General features: G+C 38.5%; 2 protein-coding genes across 2 annotated transcripts in view; both read left to right on the top strand.

Annotated features, from left to right (window-relative positions):
* LOC128599283 (zinc metalloproteinase-disintegrin-like crotastatin) overlaps positions 1 to 5,369 on the top strand; it is an 18,047-nt gene extending 12,678 nt beyond the window's left edge. Inside the window, 1 exon segment of the mRNA XM_053610797.1 lies at positions 5,312 to 5,369. Coding sequence (XP_053466772.1) covers positions 5,312 to 5,369 — 58 coding nt within the window.
* LOC128625399 (zinc metalloproteinase-disintegrin-like crotastatin) lies at positions 3,904 to 25,388 on the top strand. Its single transcript, XM_053653653.1, has 23 exons — positions 3,904 to 4,184; positions 4,776 to 5,480; positions 9,088 to 9,170; positions 9,295 to 9,371; positions 10,155 to 10,233; positions 10,377 to 10,453; positions 10,543 to 10,729; positions 12,042 to 12,104; positions 12,394 to 12,465; positions 15,348 to 15,517; positions 16,090 to 16,171; positions 16,506 to 16,636; positions 18,760 to 18,937; positions 21,432 to 21,521; positions 22,246 to 22,441; positions 22,530 to 22,635; positions 22,809 to 22,965; positions 23,321 to 23,401; positions 23,490 to 23,589; positions 23,805 to 23,913; positions 24,022 to 24,112; positions 24,206 to 24,301; positions 24,449 to 25,388. The coding sequence occupies exons 2-23, from the start codon at positions 5,420 to 5,422 to the stop codon at positions 24,482 to 24,484; spliced, it is 2,322 nt and encodes a 773-aa protein (XP_053509628.1). The 5' UTR covers positions 3,904 to 4,184; positions 4,776 to 5,419; the 3' UTR covers positions 24,485 to 25,388.

Here is a 25,388-nt window from a genome sequence, read left to right as displayed (position 1 = left end):
CAAACAAAAGTAGTCTCTGTTGGCCTCCTCAATTATGCACAGGTAATATAAATACACACATTGTGTGCACTGTCTTTTAAAAAAAAAATGTGCATCACGGCATTATTACGTTCTTGAATCTTGAACCATCTCAAACATCACAAACCAGCTCGCCCAACAATTGAAACTACAAACAAATCAACCAACGGAAAAAAACAACAACCAACCAACTCAACCATCCCAAACAACCAAATCAACATAAAGCAACCAACCCAAGCAAATCTAACAAATCAACCTAAATCAGTCAATCCAACCAATGAAACAAACCAGCCAAACAGATCAACCAAGCAAACCAAACAAAAATAACAGACCAATAAACAGTGTAAACAACCCACCAAACAAACCAATTCCCAACTAACCGAATGAATACAAACAAACCAATACAAACCAGAGAAACAAACCCAAACATAACCAACTTAAACAGCAAACCACCCAAAACAACCCAATTAAACCAGCCCAAGCCAACCAATCCAATCAAACAAACCCAATCCAACCAAAGCAAACCAACCAACCAAACTAACCCAAACCAAACAACCAACCCAGCAAACCCTCCAACTTGACCATCCCTGCAAACCAATCCAAACAAACAAACTTAAAAGAACCAACCCAAGCCAACTACACCAACCCAAACTAAACAAAACCAACACAAGCCAAACCAACCCAGACAACAAGCAAACCAAATAATCTCTCTCTCTCTCTTTCTCGCTCTTTCTTCCTTCTTGTTTCTTTTTTTACATTTACTTTTGTTTTTCAATCAGTTATATTATATATTCTATATTATATATTGTATATTCAAATTATAAATCACTTCATTCTATGAAAGTTGCTGTTTTATGGCAACTTTATGGGCTCCAAGGGAAACTGTTTCTACTGAATAAGTTCAGAAAACTAAAAACACTGGCCATCTTGCTGGTGATGCTGTAGGTCATGCTGCAGATTTGACACTAGAGGGCAGCAAAGTTGCTATATTTTTCAGCTCATATGGTTGAATGTGGTGGGGAATTTAATGACTGGGGCTTGACTTCAAAGATGTGACAGTCAGTGACACAATACAGCATGTTGCCCTATACAGTCTACTATATATGGGAAATTTTAATGGTATGTTTTTAGTGGAAGCGATATGCAGTTGATTTTCGCATGCAACCTAAACAGCTGAAGGTCCTGTTTAGCTACATGTACAGTGGGTTTGTAAAGTGTTCAGACCCCAAATAAAAAAATGAAAACATATGTATTTAGTAAGTTAATTTTTTTTTTTGTCTCATTGGTCCTTTAAGTGTCTGCCATATCAGGAGTGACCTCCATTTGACCACTCTACCATGAAGATTCTCCCATTTCTGCTGAGAACTTCTGAAGCTGTAGTAGATTGGCCTTTAGCTACTTGGTCACCAAGAACTTTCTGGCCTGGCCCGGGTACTGAGTTTGACCTCTGGGAAGAGGTCAAACTCAGTACCACAATTATAGCGGCCACTGTGCTCCTAGAAACATTCTAAGCTTTAGAAGTCTTGTCCAGATCTTACACTGGTTTTCAGACTCTTTAAAAAAAATGTAATAAACTGGACTAGATTGGTTGGTTCTATTTGATGGTGAACTGTGGGAAACATTTAGTAGAAACTTTTAGCACTTTCCCATGCAACATGGTAGGACCAAACATTTGCACATCTCACAGGCTGCATGAGGAGGAAGCAGCTGAACACTGTGGCTTTACTAAGGATGAACAAAACCATCATACACATGAGTCATAAATAAACCACAACAGATCAAGCTGAAACTGAGGAACATCCATGAAGAGGCAAGAATGTCTGATAAAATGTTCTAATCGAATTTAGCATAAGCTAAACTAGGCTTAAACAGGACTGGCCACCAGGCAAGAAACAAAATGGCATTTTTAAACATCGATGTGTTTCAGGAATTGTTGTAAAGAAATCAACAGTTCTTGTTTCACTCACTAAAAATAGATGAGTCACATTGTTACGTTACCTCAGACAGGAGGCACATGTGCAGTATTTACACACAGCAAACATTCCCTGTGACTTGGTTGTACTCATGTCGGATCACAGAGGAAATGTCTCACTGTGACTGAGTGTTTAATCAGTAATGTCAATTTGTTTTTCATCCTTAGTACATCTCTCACCTATGCAAGTGCCGAGTAAGGAATAAAACACCCTGACGTTGATTATTGTCCTATAACCGCGCATCCTGAAGCGTTTTATACCTCTTGTACTACACCAGTTTGCCAACAATTAAAAGGTTCTTATTTATTATGTATTTGTATTTATTATCCATTTAGAGTAACATATAATATTATAAATCTGTGAATTGAGGCTTTTTTTTTTCAGGGAATTGTTTTTCAAAAAAAAAAAAAAAAAAACTTTCTCTGCTTCATCGTAATCAAATGATGTAATTTAATTCCTTGTCTTTGGTCAAGGTTATGATTGAATTTTTTAAAAATGTATTAATAAATGACTTTTTAGACCTGTGCATCTCATCCCCAGTGTTAAAGCCCCAGTGTCCTGCACAGTTTTAAGCTTCCTCTGGTCTGAACACTCGAAAGCTTTAACAGTGCAGCAGCTGACAGCAAACTTCACAAAAGTATCAGAAATGTCTTTCGATTATAAACATAAACATGGAACCCCAAAGTAAAGAGAGACTGCAAGGCTCTAACTGTTAGCTAACAGTTGATATATCTGCCTTTTCCTTGCAAAGTCACTCATTACTTGTTCAGTGATGAAGATATGGCACATATGGTAAATATGTCAAGGTCATAGTGTTCAAAAGAGTTGAAGACTGGAAAGTTATTCTGCACCATTCAGGTGTTAGAGCGCTCATACATACAGCTGCTGTGGGGGCCGGCCAAGGCATCGGCATCGACGTTGGCCAAGGATTATTGCTTGTTCAAAAGAAGGAGGGAGCTCTTCAGCCATGTATCGACTACAAGGGCCTAACCCAAGTAAGTCCCCATCGGCACTTGAGTACTTAGTCATCTACTAACAACGATCATCTACTCCAGTTAGTGAGAAGATGGAGGAACATGGGATTATAGACAACACAGCATGAGGCAAAAACTGCTGAGTAAGTAAAAATCTTTAGAAACTTCAGTTCAAAGACAAGACAAGCGCTGGCTTGTTGTTTGATGAACAGCTTAAATAAGCAGACCTAAGAGTTAAGGTTAAGGTCTGGCCCCTTATGTCCTCCATGTTCCCTCAAACAATAATCATTCCTTTCCTACTTTGTTATTACAGTTCGATGAGAACTGCAAACCCTTCGATATTATGCAAGCTATGATCACATAGTTGCTTTACATGATTTACAAGTTTCTCATATCTGACTGGGCCAATAGATACTCGTAAATTGCCTAGCCCAGTCTGTTTGTTGATCTTATCATGTCTTCAATTCTGATTTGCCCTTTGGATTGGTCTAGTTGAGATGTTTTGTTCATAAACCCCTGTACTTGCATCCAAGGCCGTTGTTGGATCGTAAATGCTTTGGGGCTGTTTTAGCGCTGGTTCCCCAGCTGCTTTTAAGAGTTTCCCCCAAATAAGGACCAATTCAGACAAAATGGTTCAGGCTTGACCAGAAATGGATCCTTCACTAAAATAACAACTCGAAAACCTTCATGGAATGATGAAAGGAAGCTGCAGTATGAATTGAAGAATGCTTCCATTAGCATAAGCCTAAAAATATGACTGATGACGGCCTCACCTTTGTCTGATATGTTGCTTAGTTTCAAGTGTTCTGTAACATTGCTTAAGAATTGTTTATTGCGAATAATATTAATAGACACACAATGCGCTTGCTCTATTTCTGCAGCACGCATACATCTTTGGACAGTGCAAGAAATGGCACAATAGCTTCCTTTTTTATTCTTTCCGTTTGGAGAACGCAGAAGAATGCAGCGCAGTGGGCAAAGACACCAATGTCCAAAAGGTCAAGAGTTCGTTACCTCGTTGTTGCCAATTTTCACAGTTTAATCTGCATTAGGACTGTGAACGAACAGCTAAAGAACCAGAGAAGCAAAAAAAAGAAAAAACGTCTTATTTTAACTGATGATGTACGGCGTAAAAACTGAAGAGTCAGCAGTACAAGTGCCGAGACACGACCTGCTATTCAAACAGCCTGAAGACAGCTGAAAGAAACTCAGCACGAAGGTAAGCTATGGACACATCACTAAATGATTATAAGATAATGATCTGTATAGGCTTTGAGATTTCACACTTTAAACTCCTGGCTTATTATACAGCTGTTATTATTCTATAGTGTACTTTAAAACGTATGTACGGATCACCCCAACGTCGAATATTTTATAATAGACACGCCCTGAAGTGATTTTATTCCTCTTAAACTACAGCAATGTGCAAACTATAACAACATTTCATTGTTTAAAAAACAACTCATTGTACATCTTATCCGTTTATGGTTACATTTAATGTTCGCAAAACAAGTTCGCTTATATTATAGCGGATATGAACAGTCGTTCCGCTTCGCTTTCCGTGTTCCCTCGTCAGAAAACTTACAGTTGCAGATATACCTCAGCGCTGAAACTGGAGGTTCCTTCCAAAAAAAATGTTAAGTATAAGTCAAACTCACAGAAAACACCGAATCAAAGATTATACGTTTGTTTTTTGTTTTTAAATCCGTTTATGTGGAGTATCACTGTAAAAGTTGTTACCATAGAGTCGATTATGTATTAGAATTAATATGAAACTGTCACAGCTGCTCACTCACTCACTCCGTTTCAGTAACTGCATGGATCCGGAGCGTATCCCGGGAACGTGGGGCACGAGCTGGGAATACACTGTGAAGAAGATCTGAACTGATGCTATAGAAAATGAATCAACACCTTCTGACTAATCGGATCTGAGAATTCAGTTGCACAGTGGGATAAACATCACTATGAATGGTGATCTTTCTGAATCATTTAAAAGGTAAATGTGAGGAATGTGAGTCTGTTCTGGGAGTTTACAGAAAGTTAAGGATTTACCTGCATGCTGCACAAGAATCTGCACATTCTACCTACTTCCTTGCAGAACCATTCATCTGAAAGCTCACACTGTCAGCGTGAAATATGACAGGAAGATGAAACAACCGACTTGACTTTGTAGTCTGGGAGGGCTGGCTTTTATTGTAACGCAGTCATGGCATGAAGGAGTGGCGTTTGTGTTTACACTGAACATGGCTGAGTGGTGCACTGCGTCACAGTGTGCCTGCACCTTTGGCCGCCTCTGAGGCGTGTTTGAGTGTCACAGCCGTGACACTCTTCCTCACTTCCTTAAAGGCTGAGCACTCGAGCAGGGGAGGCGGAGCTGGACAGACGCAGCCCAGGTGACCCATAAGACTGCGCTCAGGCAGCTCTAGCCTTTCAGTAGGTGTCTACAGCTTGACAATGGAAACCGCCGGCTTTTTAGCATGGGTCCTCATCCTCTCTGTGTCATCTGTCCCATCAGGTAAGACACTGGATACCAGCTTAAAGCTTCACACAATGGGTGATTCATTTACCTCTGACTATTACCCTACAGGAGCTGCTGCTTCTCAACTCATTTATTTATGGGCCTGTGACAGAATCCATTGGCTGCATGAATTAATATTGATTTCAAATTCTTTTTAACAAGTTTACAAGTAATATTTGCTCAAAAATGTTTAGATAGGAATATTTCTGCTTTCATCACTATAATGACTAATACAGTAACCATTTGTGCTTCTTCTAAAGACTTAAGCATTCACGTACAGTGTCTGCTGTGTAAAAGCTGCAATGTGCCGTGTGTGTTGTTTAGGCACAAGAGTGTCTAGCACTACACACACACACACACACACACACACACACACACACTTGTATTCGCTTCTTTGTCACCTGCTGCAAACTCCTCCAAATCCACTGATCATCAGGCTCACGTTTTCATTTAAAAAGCTATCGCACTTGATCCAAATTAACCCGCAAAGCTCGTGTACGTTTTGTCCTCACACTGTCATGTAAATAAGATGATTTTATTATTATTATTATTATTATTATTATTATTATTATTACAAAGTGGCACATTAAAAAAAAACAAAAAAACAATGACACACCCTTCTACCTGCAGTCACACCAGGATGAATCAGAGAGCCAGAGCGGATCAGCAGGAAAACATTCCTTACAGCCTTATGTTTGGGTTTAAAGAATTTACCCATGTGCATTTTTTTTTTTTTTTTACAAAGTGGAAAATACACCATAGAATCCTGGTATTTATAAATAGGAAACAAATATGTGATTATTATCTGAAGTTATGTTATGTTATAAGAATGTATTGTAATGGCACTATTCATGATCTGTGGTAATGTGGTTCATATATATATATATATATATATATATATATATATATATATATATATATATATATATATATATATATATATATATATATATATTTGGTTTGTACCTACCTGTGGTGATCTGTAACAATTTTTTTTTCCCCAGCCAAAATACACATTAAAGCATGACAATACACACCTAGTACATAACATATAAAAGTAATATAAACTATATCTTTGTCTCTGATTTAGAAATACCATGAATCTATCTATTTCCAACAATCATTTTTCTACTTAAACACATAAAGGCTATAAGGAACGTTTTCTTGCGGTTCCTATCGCTCGAAATCATTATGGTGCGACTTACAGGTTCTGGGTGTGGTCATTGTTTTCTTTTTAATTAACTTGTCACTTTGTAATAATAAACTTTCATCTTAATTACATGGCAGTTAGAGGACGAATTAACACAAGCTTTGTGGTTCATTTGGATCAAGTGGGAGGCCTTTTTAACGGCAAAGGTGAGCCTGATGGTCAAACTAGTAGCCTAATGTAAAAGACAGACGAATGAAATGCTTCGCGCAGCACCACATGATCGTTTTAAAGATCTGTCGTGGTCTTGGTTCGTCATGTAAGCTTCATGATCTGACCGCTCGCTTTCGCCTACCCACTCAGCCAGGGACGTTAGGACATCAGTTACTAACAGATAATGAGGATCAGACACAGGACCATCGGGAGAACCACAACAACATAAAATGGGTCATTTGGTCCTGCATGCAGGATTCAGATTCTCTGGTTGTGAAGTAGTATCTATGAAGCCGTTTAAGTTCATTTGGTCCATCACATGATTCTGAAAGCTTATGTGTAAGAACCCAGTTCCCTTTCAGATGCATTCCCACATAACCACAGGTTAGATAAACCAGCTTTGTCTAGTTTGGTAGTGTATGATTATATGTTCCTGTTTTCTTAAGGAAGTTCCTGAAGTGCTTCGAGACGCATGAACAGAGACTGAAAAGTCATTCTAGACTTTGATTAACCACATTGAACTCAAAACGGACCCTTTTTTATTTATTTATTTATTTTTTATACTTTAAAAAAAAAACAAAAAAAAATTCACAGACATGTGACACTCGTTCCAAAACGTGACGGATTGTGTACTTTTTTTTATTTATATCGACCTTCCAGTTAGAATTAAACAGTTCAACATGCATTTAAGGGTTAAACCACTGAACTACTACTGCATTGATTAACGTATCATAGAGGAAATACTGGGGATCATGTGAGGAGCTATTAATCTGAGCAAAAATGCCAGAAGTGTCACAGCTGATGCAAAACTACCTGCCCAGATCGATTGACGATAAAATGCTGCTAAGTATTAACTACCTAAATTAACATTGTAGCCAAAGGGCTTGTTTTCTTGATTCCAGAAAGTTAAATATTCTCATGGTTTATAATTAAATCCTGCGCTCTAAGGGAAAAAAAAAAAAACAGTTTAAAACAACCTAAATTGGGATGGGAAAATACAGGACAGAACACATTTTGGGTTAAACTAACACATCAAAGTTAGGTTGCTAATTTTAACCCAGAAAATGGCTTGTTTTTCAACCCAAAGGATGGTTTCATTTTTACAAAAGCGCTGGGTTAATTTTATTTCATAAGCGGGTTAATATTTTCAGGGTTATTTTTACCGTTTGAAAATGTCAAATATACCACATTATAAACCAATACGTCAACATGGCATCTCCTTTATTTATACACAAGAAGGTGTATTGCTATGAAATGTATTGCTAGAGCTGCTAAAGTGGTGTTTATATATAGACTTTGAAGTAAATGACTCAAATAAGTCATATACTTAAGACGAAAACGTCAGATTTTGATCAAAGGAGACGTTTAAAAACATCCAATAAACTGAGTAGTTGACTTACGATCCAGTGGGCATTACAAACAAGTACGCCAAAGCTAATGAAGATAGCGGTGCATTTAATGTCATGTAAACTGGACTTATTTCTCCAAATATATCTAACACTCTGTCCGTGTGAAAGCCTCTACCTCCACCTGAGGCGAATTTAAACAGTCTGCGCTGAGCTGATTTGACCCAAGGAGCTGGGCTGAGGCATCGGGGTGAGGGAGGGGTGCATCGATTCAACTCTCAGTGAAAATGATCCAGCCAATAACCCAACATTTGGGTTACATAAAACTACCCAACACTGGAAATAACCCAATTAAATGACCCAAAAGGCTCAACCCAGAGTTTTGTTGTTGTTTTTTTGTTGTTTTTTTAGTGTGTGAGAATGCAGAAACACACTGAATGAGTGATCACAGGCTCACTTCAGGAAAACATAAAGCAGTTCAGGAAGGTTAATATATCGCTCTCGCTTACATAAGTTGACACCTTAATACTTCTTAATAATATTGTGCTTCCTAACGAAGTTCTTTAAAAGTCCTTCCATAGTCTGTTGTCTCTCACAGAGTAATAACAACATCCAGGGAACATAAAGCCATCTATAAGAACTCATCATGAAACACCAGGAACTATCAAGACGTCACTGATGAGCCACGTACACATATGCGTAGAATAACATTCCCTCAACAAAATAATGTACTTAGTAACACCCTGCAATAATAAGGCACTGAGTAATAGCTCTCCAAAAATAATGCCTTAAATAACACCCCTTAAAAATGGTATATCCAGGGCTGGTTAGCTATTTGTACTACTAATTATTGCACACACACACATTTAATTTGAGTATTTTTCCTTTCCCATTACAGGTTGTTTTATGCTAAATGGAGTGAAGGTCTACGAGGTGGTCCAGCCAATCCGACTGCATGACCTTCATAAAAGAGATTCTGAGGTAAGGCTTTGAGGGCGTGTCCTTTGAATCCCTGCTTCCTCCAGACGGACGCGTGCATGCAGCTCAACTTTTCGTTTTGTGCATTTATTTATTCATTTGTGGTTGATTCGAATCTCATCTTCAGGCCACCAGACCTGCGACGGTGAAATATGCCATGACTCTGGGTGGAAAACCCATTGAAATGCATCTAGAGAGGAACGAGTAAGCTTGATCTTTTATTTCTCTCACAACATCTAGTATGTATTGCCTCACAGGACACATAAGCACATGAGCACATGTCGGCTGTTCCAAAGTTTTAAAGACTGAAAGCAAGGAAATTGCAAGTATGCAACTTTTTTTAACCACCGGATAAGCGTTGTTTGTGGTCAAACCAAGGCAGTCCGAGTTCCGTGAGTTTCATAACACCTAGATAAAGTGTTTGTTTTATTATGTGAAGAACGGAATTATAGTATCAGTCTAACCTGGTGCTAAATTGGTTGGAAATGTTCTTGTTGCACGGACATCTTCACCACTCCTTTAATGGTTCTAGATAGTAGATTTAATAGTTTAGATAAAAGCAACTCTGAAATGAAAGAAGAAGAAAAAACATCCCTAAATGTTCCCCTCGGTGTCTCTAAAACAAGCTTCAGCTCATGCAGACTGCTGCATCTCGCGTCCTGATCAGAAAAGAAATGTGAGAACATATCTCATATCGGCTGCCTGCACGTGTTGACCACAATGTTTTGATAAGCTCTAACTGGTTTCACTCTAGCTCATAACTTCCTGATCTTCTGAATTGGTAGAACCCATGTCGGGTCAGGAAGGTTTACTGTTAATGCAGATCAATTCATTTTGCTCTGGAACTCTGGAAACACTGGAAAGGTGTTCCTGAGGATATTAGGAACACAATCCTTACACATATTGTTTATGCTTGTGATTGGACCCCAGTGCTATGTATATCATTATTATTATTATTATTATTATTATTTGTGTTGGGTTCTTCAGTGACTTCATACCTGAAGACTACACAGAAACGTATTACACGGACGACGGGACTCCTGTGGTAACCAAACCCCGTGAGTTGGTAGGTGAACTGCAGCATTATATTTATCTCTCTCTTCTTAGTCCATGGTTGTGACCTACGAATGAGGACATACTGTTTGTATCCAAATAATATTATGGTTCAAAATTTTTTGCTCTGCTTACTTTTTTTGGTGCCATTTTCAGGATCTCTGCTACTATCACGGGAAAATCGTGAATGACAGCCACTCCATGGTTAGCATGAGCACGTGTGATGGGTTACGGTACGTCTCACGTTTGCCAATGAACTTTTGAGATGTTTCCATTCTGCCTTTCCACTAAAAGTGCTAATCCTCTGTGTACTGCTTTCCAGAGGTTACTTCCAAACGGCAGAGCAGAGGTATCTTATCGAGCCCTTGTCCGAGGACAGCGATGGCGATCATGCCGTGCTGAAGTACGAGAACGTGACCAATACTCCTATGGTGTGTGGTGTCACAAATACCAGCTGGGAGCCTTCCGATCGTCCCCCTTACACCAGCAAGTCCAAATCGCGTTCTTCCGTAAGTCAGATCAGCTCTCGGGTTCCTTCGCAGTTCCTAATTCTGATGATTTCTAACCAAACTTAGCTGAATGCCTGACATGTACTACAAATGTTTGTTTACTGGCCGTGAATACAGTAAGTGCAACTGAAAATATTTCACCACTCATTCAAAGGGCTTCCGTGGCTATCATTGGAGAATTAACACACTCTTGAAGATCATTAAGGTTTAAAAGTCTGAGGGCCAGATGTAGGACGTGCAGCGATGGAGGCGCAAAATGCAGGCGTAAATTTGGCAGAAATGGTCGACCACAGAGCCGTCAAAAAACTCGAGACTAAAGAGGAAGTTCAGTAAACAAAGGACAAAGACGTTATCGAATACAGATTCTTGTGTTAGGACAAATAAACGGTGCGGAGGGTATTAATATGTCTAACAATAATATCCCGTTTGATAAAGTTTGTAAAATGTCGCACACGTCCTATTGTCCTAGATGTGAGGAAACTGCAGGTGTTTGCCACTGATCAAGCATAATAGATATTTCCCAAGTTCCTAAAATTCTCTTGTATGATTCTGCCACCATTTGTTCGTGCCAACTTCCCACTTTTAGTACAATTCTGCCTTGAGCGGGAATTTATGATGCTATGTTCACACTAGCGCACGGAAAAAATGGTGCTGAGCTGCAACTTCAGCGGCATCAGCGAGATTGTGAAGTGACGTGAGATTCTCTCTCACTTATTCTTTGCGATTTAGATACGACACCATGAAGCAACCAATTCAAACAACTGGCTCAAACGATTCCTCGGACCAAACCTATGACAGGTGTGGTCAGTAACAAAGGACAAAGACAAGTTCCCCACTCTCACACTTGGTGCCTACTGCCAATTAGTTTCCATCTACAGGTGTCGGTGTGCCCCAAGTTCCCAGGGGATACCTTTATTCCCCTGTGTAGGGTAAGCGTTAGGAAAAATGGACAGATGTTATCAAAATGGTGTCGTGCTGGTGCAGCAGGTAGTATTGCACAGCTCCAGGTCCCCGGTTTGATCCTGAGCTCGGGTTGCTGTCTGTGTGGAGTTTCACTGTGTGTCCAGCTTCTCCGGTTTCCCCTCACCTCCCCAAAAAATGCTGGCAGGTGGATTAGCGCTTGAAGATGGACTTATGAATAAATGATGGAGCCCTTCACATGAGTGGTGAAAACTTTACAGTTAGTAAACAGCATGACTGAAAAGTTCAATAGTTCAGTTGAAGATTCGATGAGGGAATGCATCGGGGAAAAAATAACACATTCACCAGCTCATTCACGACTGCTCTGCTTTTTGGTTTTTCTCTTGGTTAGGGGCCAACATTGTTCCAGCAACAAAAGTATAATGAAGTCATCCTTGTGGCCGATAATAGAATGGTACGTACATGGAAGAAACATGAGTATTACATTATTGCAGACTCACTAATCCATAATGATGTTAGTCACTGAACGTTTTTGTTAAGTCTAGTGCTTTGTTCCATAACAAAGGTCAATGTTCTTCTTCTTCTTTTTTTTTTATGAGAATTATTACATTATTAACCTCAGATGACGACTAAGCATACTCGTGATCACAGAATTGTGCTTATTCAAGCTATTCAAGCTATTGTGTTATTAATCTCTCTGCATAGACATGCCCGTGACTAACCATTGATTTATGCCCCCACAGTACGTAAAGATGGACAGTGATGTCAACAAAGTGAGAAAGAGGATCTTCGAGATCGTCAACTTTGTTAATGCTGTGAGTCACAGATCTCATCTGTTTCACATTGCCGTAAAAGGATGACAGCAATACATTTTCTGCAATTGATCCAGACTAGATTTTTTTTTTTTTTAACCTGTTTTGGAAGTGCTAAAATTGCAGCATATTGCTAATTTATTTAGATATAAACCAATATCCTGCTCTCACCAAGTTGCTTTTGTGATTGGGTGCAATGTACTGTATGAGGTCCACACTGTACCCATACAACACATTCAGTGTGTATTTCTGTAGCACTTCAGTACTGATTTAATAACTTCAGTAGTGTGTTAAGAACTTCTGTAGCACTTCAAGAAATCCAGCAGTGCTGTAAGATTTTCAGTGGTGCTGTAAGAACTTCCGTAGCACTACAGTAGCACTTTAAGAAACTATGAGAATGCTTTGAGAACTTCAGTAGTGCGATAAGAACTTCAGTAGTGTTTTAAGAACATAAATAGTGCTTTAAGAACTTTAGGAACTTCAGTAGCACCTAAGAAAACTTCAGAAATTCTTCAAGAACTTCAGGAGTGCTTTAAGAACTTCAGTAGTGCTTTAGGAAACTTCAAGAGTGCTTTGTGATCTTCAGTAGCATTTCAAGAATTTTAATAGTGCTTTAAGAACTTCAGTGCCATTTTAAGAACTTCAATGCCACTTTAAGAACTTCAGTAGCACCTAAAGAAACTTCAGAAATTCTTCAAGAGTGCTTTATGATCTTCAGTAGAGTTTTATAAACTCACTAGTGCTTTAAGAACTTCAGTAGTGCTTTAAGAACTTCAGTAGAATTTTAAAAACTCACTAGCCCTATAAGAACTTCAGTAGAATTTTAAAAACTCACTAGCCCTATAAGAACTTCAGTAGAATTTTAAAAACTCACTAGCCCTATAAGAACTTCAGTAGAATTTTAAAAACTCACTAGCCCTATAAGAACTTCAGTAGAATTTTAAAAACTCACTAGCCATTTAAGAACTTCAGTAGAATTTTAAAAACTCACTAGCCATTTAAGATCTTCAGTAGTGCTTTAAAAACTCACTAGCCCTTTAAGAATTTCAGTAGTGCTTTAAGAACTTCAGTAGCATTTTAAGAATTTCAATAGTGCTTTAAGAACTTCAGTGGCACTTTAAGAACTTCAGTAACACCTAAGAAAACTTCAGAAATTCTTCAAGAGTGCTTTAAGAACTTCAGTAGAATTTTAAAAACTCACTAGCCCTATAAGAACTTCAGTAGAATTTTAAAAACTCACTAGCCCTATAAGAACTTCAGTAGAATTTTAAAAACTCACTAGCCATTTAAGAACTTCAGTAGAATTTTAAAAACTCACTAGCCATTTAAGAACTTCAGTAGTGCTTTAAAAACTCACTAGCCCTTTAAGAATTTCAGTAGTGCTTTAAGAACTTCAGTAGCATTTTAAGAATTTCAATAGTGCTTTAAGAACTTCAGTGGCACTTTAAGAACTTCAGTAACACCTAAGAAAACTTCAGAAATTCTTCAAGAGTGCTTTAAGAACTTCAGTAGAATTTTAAAAACTCACTAGCCCTTTAAGAACCTCAGTAGTGTTTTAAGAACATAAATAGTGCTTTAAGAACTTTAGGAACTTCAGTAGCACCTAAGAAAACTTCAGAAATTCTTCAAGAACTTCAGGAGTGCTTTAAGAACTCGCTAGAACTTTAAGATTTTCTATAGTGCTTCAAGAACTGCAGTATGATTTTAGTGATGCTTTAAGAACTGCATGATTGTCCCAGGGCGACTTGTCTAATCATGTCTTTGTCCTTATCTTATCTCTACAATCTTCAGGAACGGCAAACAGGATCTGCCAGTTTTGTTTTGTTGTTTTTTCTGGAAAGACAAAGAGACCTCTGTTGGCTAAATTGCACATATTTTTTATTAGCATACAACCCCGATTCCAAAAACGCTGGGACACTGTGTTAAATGTAAATAAAAACAGAATGCAATGATTTGCAAATCTGATAAACCCCGTATGTTATTCACAATAGAACATAGGAAACAGATCCGATTTAAACTGAAGAAATGTACCGTTTTAAGAACAAAATAAGGTCATTTTGAATTCGATGGCTGCAACACGTCTCAAAAAATTGGGACGAGGGCAACAAACGGCTGGAAAAGTATGTGTTGCTAAAAAAGAAACAGCTGGAGGTGAATTAGCAACAGGTCAGTAACATGGAATTGGGGTTGTATAAACATTAAAATTTTGCTCGTCGCATCTCTACAATGCAACTGTCCACGCAAGTGCATTATGGATGATTTGACGGCTTATATTCAGACTGTTCACAAATCCACTCCGTTAGGGTTATGTTTATTTTGCATAACCAACAATGAATGCGTATAGCATTCACTGCATTAGAAAAAGCCACTTGGCTATCAAGCTAGCATCTTTAAACCGCCATGTTTAGGAAATGATCTCTTTATTTATCTAACATGATCTTTGGAGCCGAACATTATAAAGGAAATAATAATAATAAAAAAAAAACATTTATACATCGTTCTGACCAAAAAAACAACAACCAGATGTTTCATTACACAGTCACACAACAGGGTTACAGCTGTTTTAATGAACATTTGTTTTGCATGAAAGATTTTGCATTATTCCATATTCAAATGACTTCATGGGAACATTTTTAAGACCAGACACATGCATCAGTTTGGACTCTGTGTGCCCAAGCACCTTTGTCTTGTTTTGAAAGTAGGAATTATAATTATAATTCATTTTAACAAATCACTTAAAGTTATTGCCAAATCCGAACTCTTCCAACATAATGGCTGCTTGAGTTTTTATTATGATCTTGTTTTTTTTTTTTTTTTTTTTTTGGTTTAGTTTTTTTTTTTTTTAAAGATTGGAAATCTATAACTGCTTGTGTGTTTGTTGGCAGGTGTATAAACCGATCAACACTTTTATCGCTCTGACCAGTCTGATAGTGTGGACGGACTCTGACAAGATTGTAGTGACGGCACCGGCCGGCGAGACACTGGATAAATTTACCAAGTGGAGGAATAGCGAACTCATGAAGATGAAGAAGCACAGCAATGCTCATCTGATCACGTCAGTGTTTTTCTGTAAAAAAAAATTCTCTATGAACAAGAATCCGTCATCAGCTGACCAAAGAATTTCATTATTAATATACACTGCCGGTCAAAACGGTCTGTTTTATTGCAGTTTAATCACTGTTATCGGCACTGACCCAACAAAATGATGGAGAATAGCATTTAATCAGGAACGCTCTGGTGGAAAAAATAAATGAATAAATCATAGCTTGTCATGTCATTAAAAACTGTAAAAAGTGTAAAGTGCTGACACTGGAGACTCCTTCTGAGGTCACATGAACATCTCCTTACAGAAAACATAATCAACAATTACACATTATTTTTTGTTAAAGATCTACAATTTATTTAATCCATATTTATTAGACTTAAATTATGTGGAATTTCTCGTGCAAGTTGTTGCTATGGAAATGATTGATTTGAGAATTCAACAGGGCGGTGATATCTTTTTATATCAAATTTTAGAGTATTTAAAATGACTGCCATTGCCTACATAATTAGCAACAAATGTTATACACTGTGTGGATGGTTTTGGATATATAAAGCGAATCACGTTTCTTGTTAAAATTTCAGTGGGATTGACTTTGAAGGTTCGACAGTGGGACTGGCGTTTATTGGCACTCTGTGCACGGAGCATTCCACCGGCGTCATCCAGGTAACGAAAGGTCCAAGTGCTTCTCGTCATCTGATTTCACAAGCGTAGAAGAAGTGCAAGGACAAAAAAACGGCTGTGCCTTTGTGTAATCTTTGCTAATCACTTTTTGAAACATCCTCTCTTCTTGAAAAACCCATAATGCCATGATGATAACATCTAGTTATGTAGTTATGTTACATCTAGTTCTGTATTAAAGTGCCCCTGAATCACACTTCCACTACAGCTTCCTAGCAACATCATGGCTAAATTTGGACTAAAAACTTTTTGAGTTCCTTCCTTCGCAAATATTAATTATATCTTAGAAATTAATGCTCTCCTCTGTTGTTTCCCACAGGACCATAATCCACGTGCCATAGCTGTAGGTGCCACCTTGGCCCATGAGATGGGACATAACCTGGGTATGAACCACGACAGCAGCTCATGTGTGTGCACCGAGAACAGCTGCATCATGGCTGCTGCTCTCAGGTAAAAATAAATAAAATAAATAAATATTATCATTATTACATCAAAGCATATGTAGCAATTACAGCAACTGCATGTAGAAATGCAGATTTGGTGCAAGTAAGAAAAGAAATTGCTCAAGCAGCAGTCAAATGTAAGAGCCAATTGTTACCTGAGTAGAATTCAGTACTAAGAATTCAGTAATTACCTATTACAATCCTCATTGCACAATAAAAAAAAAATCAAAAATATAATAATTTCCAATGTAGGAAAGAAAAAAAAGATATTAAAAAAAAAATGGCCTAAAACAGAACCTTGTGGTATACCACATACTGCGCTTTTTAGTCTCTAAAGTATCTTCAGTTGCATCTCTTGGGAACCCTTTAAGGTTCTGTTGAATCCTGTACCAAAATCAGAAAGGGTTCTAACCTACAGTTTTTTTCCCCCTAATAAGCTAACCATATTTAATAAGCAAAAAAAAAAAAACACTTTGGGGCTCCTTTTTTTTTTTTCTTTTTTCTTTTTTTTTTTTTTGTAGAATGGTTTTTCCAGTTAGATTTAATCGCGAGCGTTCCAAAACTTAACATTCTACAGAATAAAATACAAAGGGATGTGTGGTCCAGTCTAGAGCCCTAGGTTTATTCAAGATGTTATGTACATCAGAAAGGGTTCCATACTACAACCTTGAACCTTCAACAGAGCTCCCATAAATTTTTTTTTTTTTTTTTAAACGAACTTTTGTCTCAGAGTGTACTGAGAACTAAACCATAATTACCGAGACATGTGCGCCAAACAGCTTATTTAAGTAGAAAATTATTTGGATTAAAGATTAAATTACACCACAAAAAGCCAAAAATTTTCCACATCGCTTCCTACATGTACTCCTATTTCTTTCCTTTCCATTTCCTTTAATCTTCACTGACGTTGATGTGCTTGTAGAAACACAGAAATCATGACCGACAAACCAAAAAATCCCTAAGTATCTTCGATTTTTCCAAAGAACAATGATGACAACGTAACAATGATATTACTAAAGTTCAAACAAAGTCATTTAGAGCTTTTAAACGTCATGAAACAAGACTTGTGCAAGACCTGTCATGAGACATGTTATGTAGACACCCTGCAGGGCTTATCTAAAGGAACGCATGCATTAGTTTCTCAGCATCATGTAGGATCAGGAATTCTAATAATAAATCAGAGTCAATGATTACACTGCGCATTGCAAGTAGATTCAGGTTTCATAGAATAGACAACAAGGTCTAGGAAATCTTGTGAAATCAGGAACCTTATTGAAGGCAGAAGTGGAAGCTAAAAAACATTCATAAACTTTTATATATGTTTTACGCAATTGACCATTTTGTATAGTTATGCTGCTGAATCTAACCAAATAGTTAAAGGAAAAGGAAAAGCTTTCAGGTTTGTTTATACCACAGTGGGGTAGAATTCTTGATTCAGTAAAGACTCATGAGTAGGAGTATTTATTTATTTATTTATTGTTATACTGGGGGCGAGGAAGTGATGGGTACAGAAAGAGAGCTTTGTGAATTTATAGGACGTTAATTAGGAAGAAGGTGGAGCTCCAGGTGAGGTCTTTCTCACAAACTTCCCTCTAGGAAGCTCGAATCAGACATTTCTTGTACTCAAAATATAAGTTCTGTGGTCTGGTGAACAGAATTATGGGATGCGAGTAGAGGCAGAAAGCAAGCGTGGTCACTTGGTGTGATATTTATTTGTGTAATTGTTAATTATTAGCCGGAGTTTCTACAGTAAATACAGGCAGCCACACTTAGTATTGTGTAACTCGTAATCAGAAATGAGGAATGGGAACTAGGGTTGAAACAAAGCAAAACTAAAATGCAGAACTAGAAAACACTGATATTCAGAAAACAAAGATTAATCTTAATGACACAAAAGCACAATACGATGGCGACAAAACCAAGAAACAGCACCGAGTACACAGACAAACGAATCAAGAATGAACACAAAACAGGTGAACACTACTGAGTAACAAGCTTGGCATCGGTGAAAAAGACTTTGAGTTCTTGCCTTTCCTCTGGCTTGGCATTTGTGGCCCCATAAAGACGGCAAGAAAGTTTTCAGAATTTATGTTACAATTTCTCTGATTCCTACATCCCTGTCATTTGCAGCTACACCATCCCGCAGCTCTTCAGTAGCTGCAGCATCAGCAGCTATGAGCAGTACCTGAACTCGCGGAACCCTGAGTGTCTCTTCAACAAACCGCAACCCAAAGACCTGGTCCAGCCTGCAGTTTGTGGCAATGGCTTCCGAGAGCTTGGAGAGGACTGTGACTGCGGATCTGTGACGGTAAATCAGGACTCGTTTGTAATTTTTTTTTAAACCACAGCGTTATTTAATTCACGATTCTGATTGTTTTTCTATAACCGCAGCTGGTTTATATTAATGTGCTCATTCTAATACGTGTGCGTTTCTATAGTAACGGCTCATTCATAGGAATTCGTATGATGGTGGACACATCATGTAATCTAAGCCTAGTAATTAACAGATTTAAAAAAAAAAAAAAAAAAAACCTTCATTGTTAGTCCACAATTGTTGGCGTGGTGAAGCTTTCTGTTGGGGTTTAAATAACGTTTGTGGAAGGAGTCTCGGGTGTCGGGCGACATCACATCCCATAACGTACTTTACAGTGTTTTTATCCCTTACTTAATACGGTCTGTTTCTTCATAGCTCGTGAAACGGTCAGCTTTGGTGTTCAAGTTGATTGTTATCTCAATAAAATAGAGACAACTTAAGTCTCTTTTATATTTGGAATGTTCTGAACACAGAAATGCTGAAGCTCATACATGCCTGTTGTCAGCTGATTTTTAACAAGTCGGGTTATTTATGTCTAGACAGGTCTAAAACTACATTCCTCCAGGGTCAGCTTCTCTGCCTGAAAAATGCTTCGAACAAGATCAGACCCATCTTTAAAGCCGGGATTCTGTTGAAAAGCAGACAGTTCTACGTGCTAGTATATTGAGTAAATGCTTCAAACTGCAGCGAAGGTCAGCATCGCTAAATGTACCATCCGAAGGACGGTAGACAAAGAGCATGCTCAGACATGTTGTCTCAACTCGACCGGAACGTTAATCACAGTGTCCTAAGCCGAGACGAATAGTATTAGATTAGTATTGTGTAATAATATTTATTACCTACAGTTCCCTCTGAAACTATTGGCACAGCAAGGCCAGTTCATTCTTTTCTGCTGGAGACTGAAGACATTTGTTTGGAATCAAACGATGGATATGAGAAGAGAGTTTAGAATTTCAGCTTTTATTTACGGGTATTTATATGCAGACGTGTTAAACGACGTAGAACACAGCACATTTTGTATCAGACCACCCAATTTGTGGGCGAGCAAAAATATTGGAACATTATAAGGCGTTATAATGAAGCGCCACGTTCAGGACCCCAGTTTGACTCGTATATGTTGCGCTGACGAGTCATTCTTTCTACGTCCAGTTACAATAAGCCGAAGCTGGATTTGCAGATGTGCACAGAACCTCCTTTAGTTTGGAATGTCCCACTTTTCCAAGGGGTAAAGAGGCGTTCAGTGTTGGCCTTTATTTTCCTCCGAAAGAGCACAAACAAAATTCCAAAATTCCCATGTTCCTTTGTGTGGTCAACGCACACTTCTCTACAGTCGGTGTTCTCATGTTGAAATCTGCGTACTGAAAAAAAGCCACAATCTTAGGAGCGGACGGCTACAAAAAAAATGCATCAAATACATGCTCTTATTCGCCTTTATTTTCTGCATGAGTCCTCGTGACATTTCAGAACTGACTGTAATGAAGCGGAAGTTGGGGTTCTCATGTCCTGCTTTTTATTCAAATTTGTTCTTACAATTTAAATAGATATTGCTTCTGTACATGACATTAGTTTTTTTAAAAACTCTATGGGATGTAAACACCTTGATACAGCCAGTTCTACCACAAATGTATTTTTACTGCTTTATTTTTTTTGTTAGTACAAATTGAGATTTTTGAAAATACTTTGTCACACGTGTACATATATAAGTCAATGATCCAAGCACTATTTTGGCTCACCAAAAACTCAGCACGTTCTGAAAGAATAAGTATAAAATGGTTTAGTTTGTGTTCTGCCTAACCCAAAGCAGTGCTCTGAATACTGACAAAATTGGACAGCTGAAGATAATGAGAAACATCACTTGGTCTTTTTCCGTTGTAGCCCATCCACCTCAAGGTTCAGTGTGCTGCTTTTCTGCTCACCATGGTTGTATTGCGTGGGTATTTGAGTTACTGTAGCCTTCCTGGCCATTTCCCTCTAACCTCTCTCAACAAGAAGACATTTCTGTCTGCAGAGAGAGATGTTATTGGGATGTTGTCTGGATTGTTTTTCACACCATTGTGCATAAACTCTACAGACTTTTATGCGTGACAATCCCATCAGATCAACAGGTTCTGAAATACTCAAACCTGCCCACCAGGCACCAACAACCATTCCACGTCTCAGTCAAAATCACTGCGATCACATTTTCTTAGTTCTTACTTGTGACCTCAGTGTGTTTTGCCTGAAGATCTGAATATGCAAATAAAAAAAACAATAGGGCATTTTCCCAAACATTTCTTATTCGTTTTAGATAAGTACAGTGCTGTTTGCATATAAACTTTGGGCAACTGGTCAGTCCAGCTTGTATAGCTCAGGTCACAAGCTACATCCAGCTTATTAGTTATTAGTTATTATATTTGTTCATTTAAGGTAAAAGCCCCAACAGTGGGAGCTTGATGATACCTTTTTACATGTTGTCTCGAAACCCATGTGTGTTTGTGTGTGTGCGCAGGAGTGCACAAACCCATGCTGCAATGCCACCTCATGTACACTGACAAAGGGGTCCGTGTGCGCAGAAGGACTGTGCTGTAATGACTGTAAGGTAAGAATTCTAACCAGTACAATGTTAACATGTGTGTTTTAAACCAGTATCCTTCCCCTTTAATCCTCTTGTACTGAATATTTAGGGGTTGTTTTTTTGTATAAAATGTGGATGTTGTTCAAGAAGAAACAGAATGTACCTCACTATTCCACAATGCTCCCTACTGACATCTTGATTTTTGCAATCAGCTGGTCTGTGACTGGTTAAAGGTCATGAATACAATGTGTAACGTTTCATTAGATTTCGCAGAATGATGAAACAAAACCTCGGTAGTAACACTTTAGATCCTAATGTGTCGTCGATTTATTTTCCTACTTCGGAACGTCTCATAGGCTTGTTCAAAACTAGTTCTTAAGTTTAAGTGAAAGAAAAAACTTTAAGAAAAGCTTATGTAGATGTATATATGTGAATAATATCACAGTTGTCATTTGGCACGAGCTGAACTCAATTCACAGCCATGATGTTATTCACGATGGCCAGACTATGAGTGTGAGGTGGGAATTGGGTACCCGTCTTGGGTAGGCATTGACTATCCATGTTGGACAGGAAAATGGTTGCCTGTCTTGGGATAGAATAGCTTACCTGTCTGGGGAAGGAATTAGCTACCCATCTTGTGCTGGAACTGGTTTAGTTAACCAGGGTAGATACTTTTCTCCTTTTAAATCAAAATGAAATCACATTTTCAGTACTAATACCAAGTCTTTTATTTGTTCACAATGGGCAGATCGTTGATGCCACCAAGATGTGTCGTGCCAAGCGTGATGAGTGTGACCTCCCTGAGTATTGCACGGGCGATTCAAGCTCATGCCCTGAGGACGTCTTTGCTGTGAATGGAATGCCATGCAAGAATGGCGATGGCTACTGCTACAATGGGCGGTGCCCTAGACGGGAAGACCAGTGCATCAAAATGTTTGGGTCAGGTAAGTAGTGAGCACATTTTACACAGCATAGTAAGTTAAGATTGTTATTATAATTATTGGTGCAAGTTTAAGTTTTATTCTTTCTCAGATGCTGTGGTAGGAGGTAACTACTGTTACAATCACAACAAAAGGGGAACATATTATGCCTACTGTACACGGCCCAGCAACGACCAGTATATAGGCTGCCAGCAACAGTGAGTCCAAGAATCATACACTGACACTCTTACATGTTCGCTAGTTCCAACAGATTTTTAAACACCTCCTTACACCTTACACATGTGCATCCCATACAGGTTGGCCTTACTGAGCTGTCACGTGGTTATATTGTGTCCTAAGACACTCATGTCTGCAAACATTTGTGCTATAGGGATATCATGTGTGGGAAGCTTTTCTGTGAACAAGGCCAGGCCAACCCAAACTATGGCCGGTTGGTCCAGGTCAACACCTGCAAAGCTAGTTTCTACGGTGACCGCGACAGTGACTTTGGCCAAGTGGATACTGGAACAAAGTGTGGTGATGAGAAGGTAACAATAGATGCATGTCACTAAAGAAAAGTAATTTAGTTGGCTTATTTGTTCTTGCATTTCTCCCTGGACTCTTCCCCATAAAGTTGAATTCTGTCTCTAGCCCAGTAAAAAAAAATGCACTGATAAGATATAAAATATATCCAGGTGTTCCATCTAGGACAGTATTTATTAATACTTAAAAAAAAAAAAAAAAAAAGGTTGCTTAAGCACTCTCCACTGTGGAGGACACACCACATCCAAACAATATACTATTCGATGTATTTTTTAGATGATTAGGAATCTTTTGAAACCATGTTGCAAGGATGTAGATCATCATGATTTTTAACGATGAACTTTTCCACGCCTGTTTCAGGTGTGTAGTCAGAATCAGTGTGTGAGCTTAGAAGTTGCCTACAAGGCAACCAACTGCTCAGCCAAATGCGAAGGCCATGGGGTAAGTTTGCTCCCATATGTGATATCTTGCATATACAGTACATCCCAATAAGATACCATCATGATTAAAGTAAATGTGTGTCCTACAGGTTTGTAATCACAAGCTGGAGTGCAGCTGTGAACCTGGCTGGATGCCACCCAACTGCAACAGGGCCACTGGAGCAGGTGCCAACACTGGACTATCTACAGGTATTTTTATTCCTGCATGTGAAATTCCCTGATGCTAAAAAAGCTTATTCTACTTCCATACTAGCTAACAGTGATTCATTTATTAATAAGCACACAGAATCTACCAGGCTTGTTACCTCTCTTGCTCAACTTCTAGAACATTATGAAATATACCTGGGAGTAAACATTATAAACAATGTTGAGATGGATAAAACTTCCATCTTTTTATTTTTAAGGTGCAAAGATAGGTATCGCAGTGGCCGTCTGCATCCTTTTGGGGGCCATTTTAATTGTACTGGGTGTATGTTTCATGAAACGTAGAAAGAGTCAACCACATCGAACTGGGTGAGTAGGAAAGCATCCAAACCTTAAATATACCTAAAGAACCAGTTTGGAGCAACGGCACATCATGTTTATAATCATCTAAATAATGTTCATGTAATCTTCCATCAGTGTTAAGGTCCAAGTGAAAGACTCAGTAAAAGTAAACAACGTTTACTCAAACCAGGCAAGAGCGAACCTTCCTCATCAGATCCCACCCACGGTAAAGCTCAACATCTCTCTCGTTATTATTGTGCAACTCAGACATTTAGGCCAAATAAGATACACAAATAAATAACTATTTATGTATTTTTAGGCAATCCGTCCTAAAGGCCCTCCGCCACCACCTCCTGCAGCTAAGCCATCTGCCCCACCCTTGGGCCTGCATACAGACTTCAGAGTGGCACACAAGGTAACGGGCAGTTCGTTAATGATTTGTGAGATAAGTGCCGCTTCAGTTATTATCTAATCATCTAATAGGCGGAAATCCATTTAACATTAGATGGGGACTTTTGGTTGTAAGGTAAATGCCTGAACACCCTATATTCTTCTCTTTCAGGCTCTTAGACCAGTTCCACCTCCGCCGAAGGCATAAAAAAAGAAAACGGACTTAAGTTGGGATGGTTATATGCAACAAATCCAGCATGATTGAGTTTTCACAAGCTCAGGAACTGATTTAGCAAAACATTTGTCTCGTACCTGGAGATCTGCCTTTCGCCAGAAATATCTGGTAAACCTTATCCATCTAAAAAATGGTCATAAATGCTCCTACTTCCTGGATGAGGGTGTGCTGGAGCTAAACTTTGTAGGATCGCAGATCTCCAAGTGCAGGGTCTTAGTTGCACCCTCTAGAGGCCAATACAGGAAGAGCAAATCCTTCCACGGGTCCCTTTTTACTTTCACCTTGGTTCAGTATCAGAAACCGACTGGCAATTCATATCGGTCATGACAGAAGTGCATTGGAGGCACTTAAGCAGAGTTCTATGGACAAAACAGGCTTAGTAATGAAGAGAACAACTAAAACAGGATGATCACCACATCAGACCTACCCATCCATAACTGATAATTGAATGCGAAGGCGTGCCTTGGATTGACCTAGGTGGATTGACATGATGTTTGACGTAAGATGCTCGAGATTAGTGTCAGAATTGCGCCAAAATATTCCTGGAAGAAAATCAGTTTAAACTAACTCACTTGTTTCTCTAAATAGAACTCAGGGCAAACAAAACCACTTTTAACAGCACAATAGCGTCAATCATTTCTTGTAAATACTTTTATAAACAAATTGTTTATTATTTTCCTACTACAGTGCCAAGAGTGTGAATGCGAGTCACTCTAGAAATTCTACTGTATGTGTGCAATAAATGTGGCTGCATTCAAATTCTATTTTGTACAATTTACTAAGAAAAATGTAGCACTAACTAAAGCAATTAATAAAAACGTTCATATTTTGCTGCCTAATGATGTCAAACCTTTCTAAATAAAAAAAAAAAAAAATG

Source organism: Ictalurus furcatus, chromosome 22 (assembly GCF_023375685.1).
Source record: "Ictalurus furcatus strain D&B chromosome 22, Billie_1.0, whole genome shotgun sequence".
NCBI classification, from domain to species: Eukaryota; Metazoa; Chordata; class Actinopteri; order Siluriformes; family Ictaluridae; genus Ictalurus; species Ictalurus furcatus.
This window is presented reverse-complemented; position numbering and strand designations above follow the sequence as displayed.

Bases quoted from the DNA above. Each gene is read 5' to 3' on its own strand.
- LOC128625399 (XM_053653653.1), top strand. From the start codon at position 5,420: ATGGAAACCGCCGGCTTTTTAGCATGGGTCCTCATCCTCTCTGTGTCA. The intron at 10,730-12,041 runs GTAAGTCAGATC...TCTCTTGGTTAG, and splicing joins AGTCCAAATCGCGTTCTTCC to GGGCCAACATTGTTCCAGCA. The intron at 12,105-12,393 runs GTACGTACATGG...ATGCCCCCACAG, and splicing joins TTGTGGCCGATAATAGAATG to TACGTAAAGATGGACAGTGA.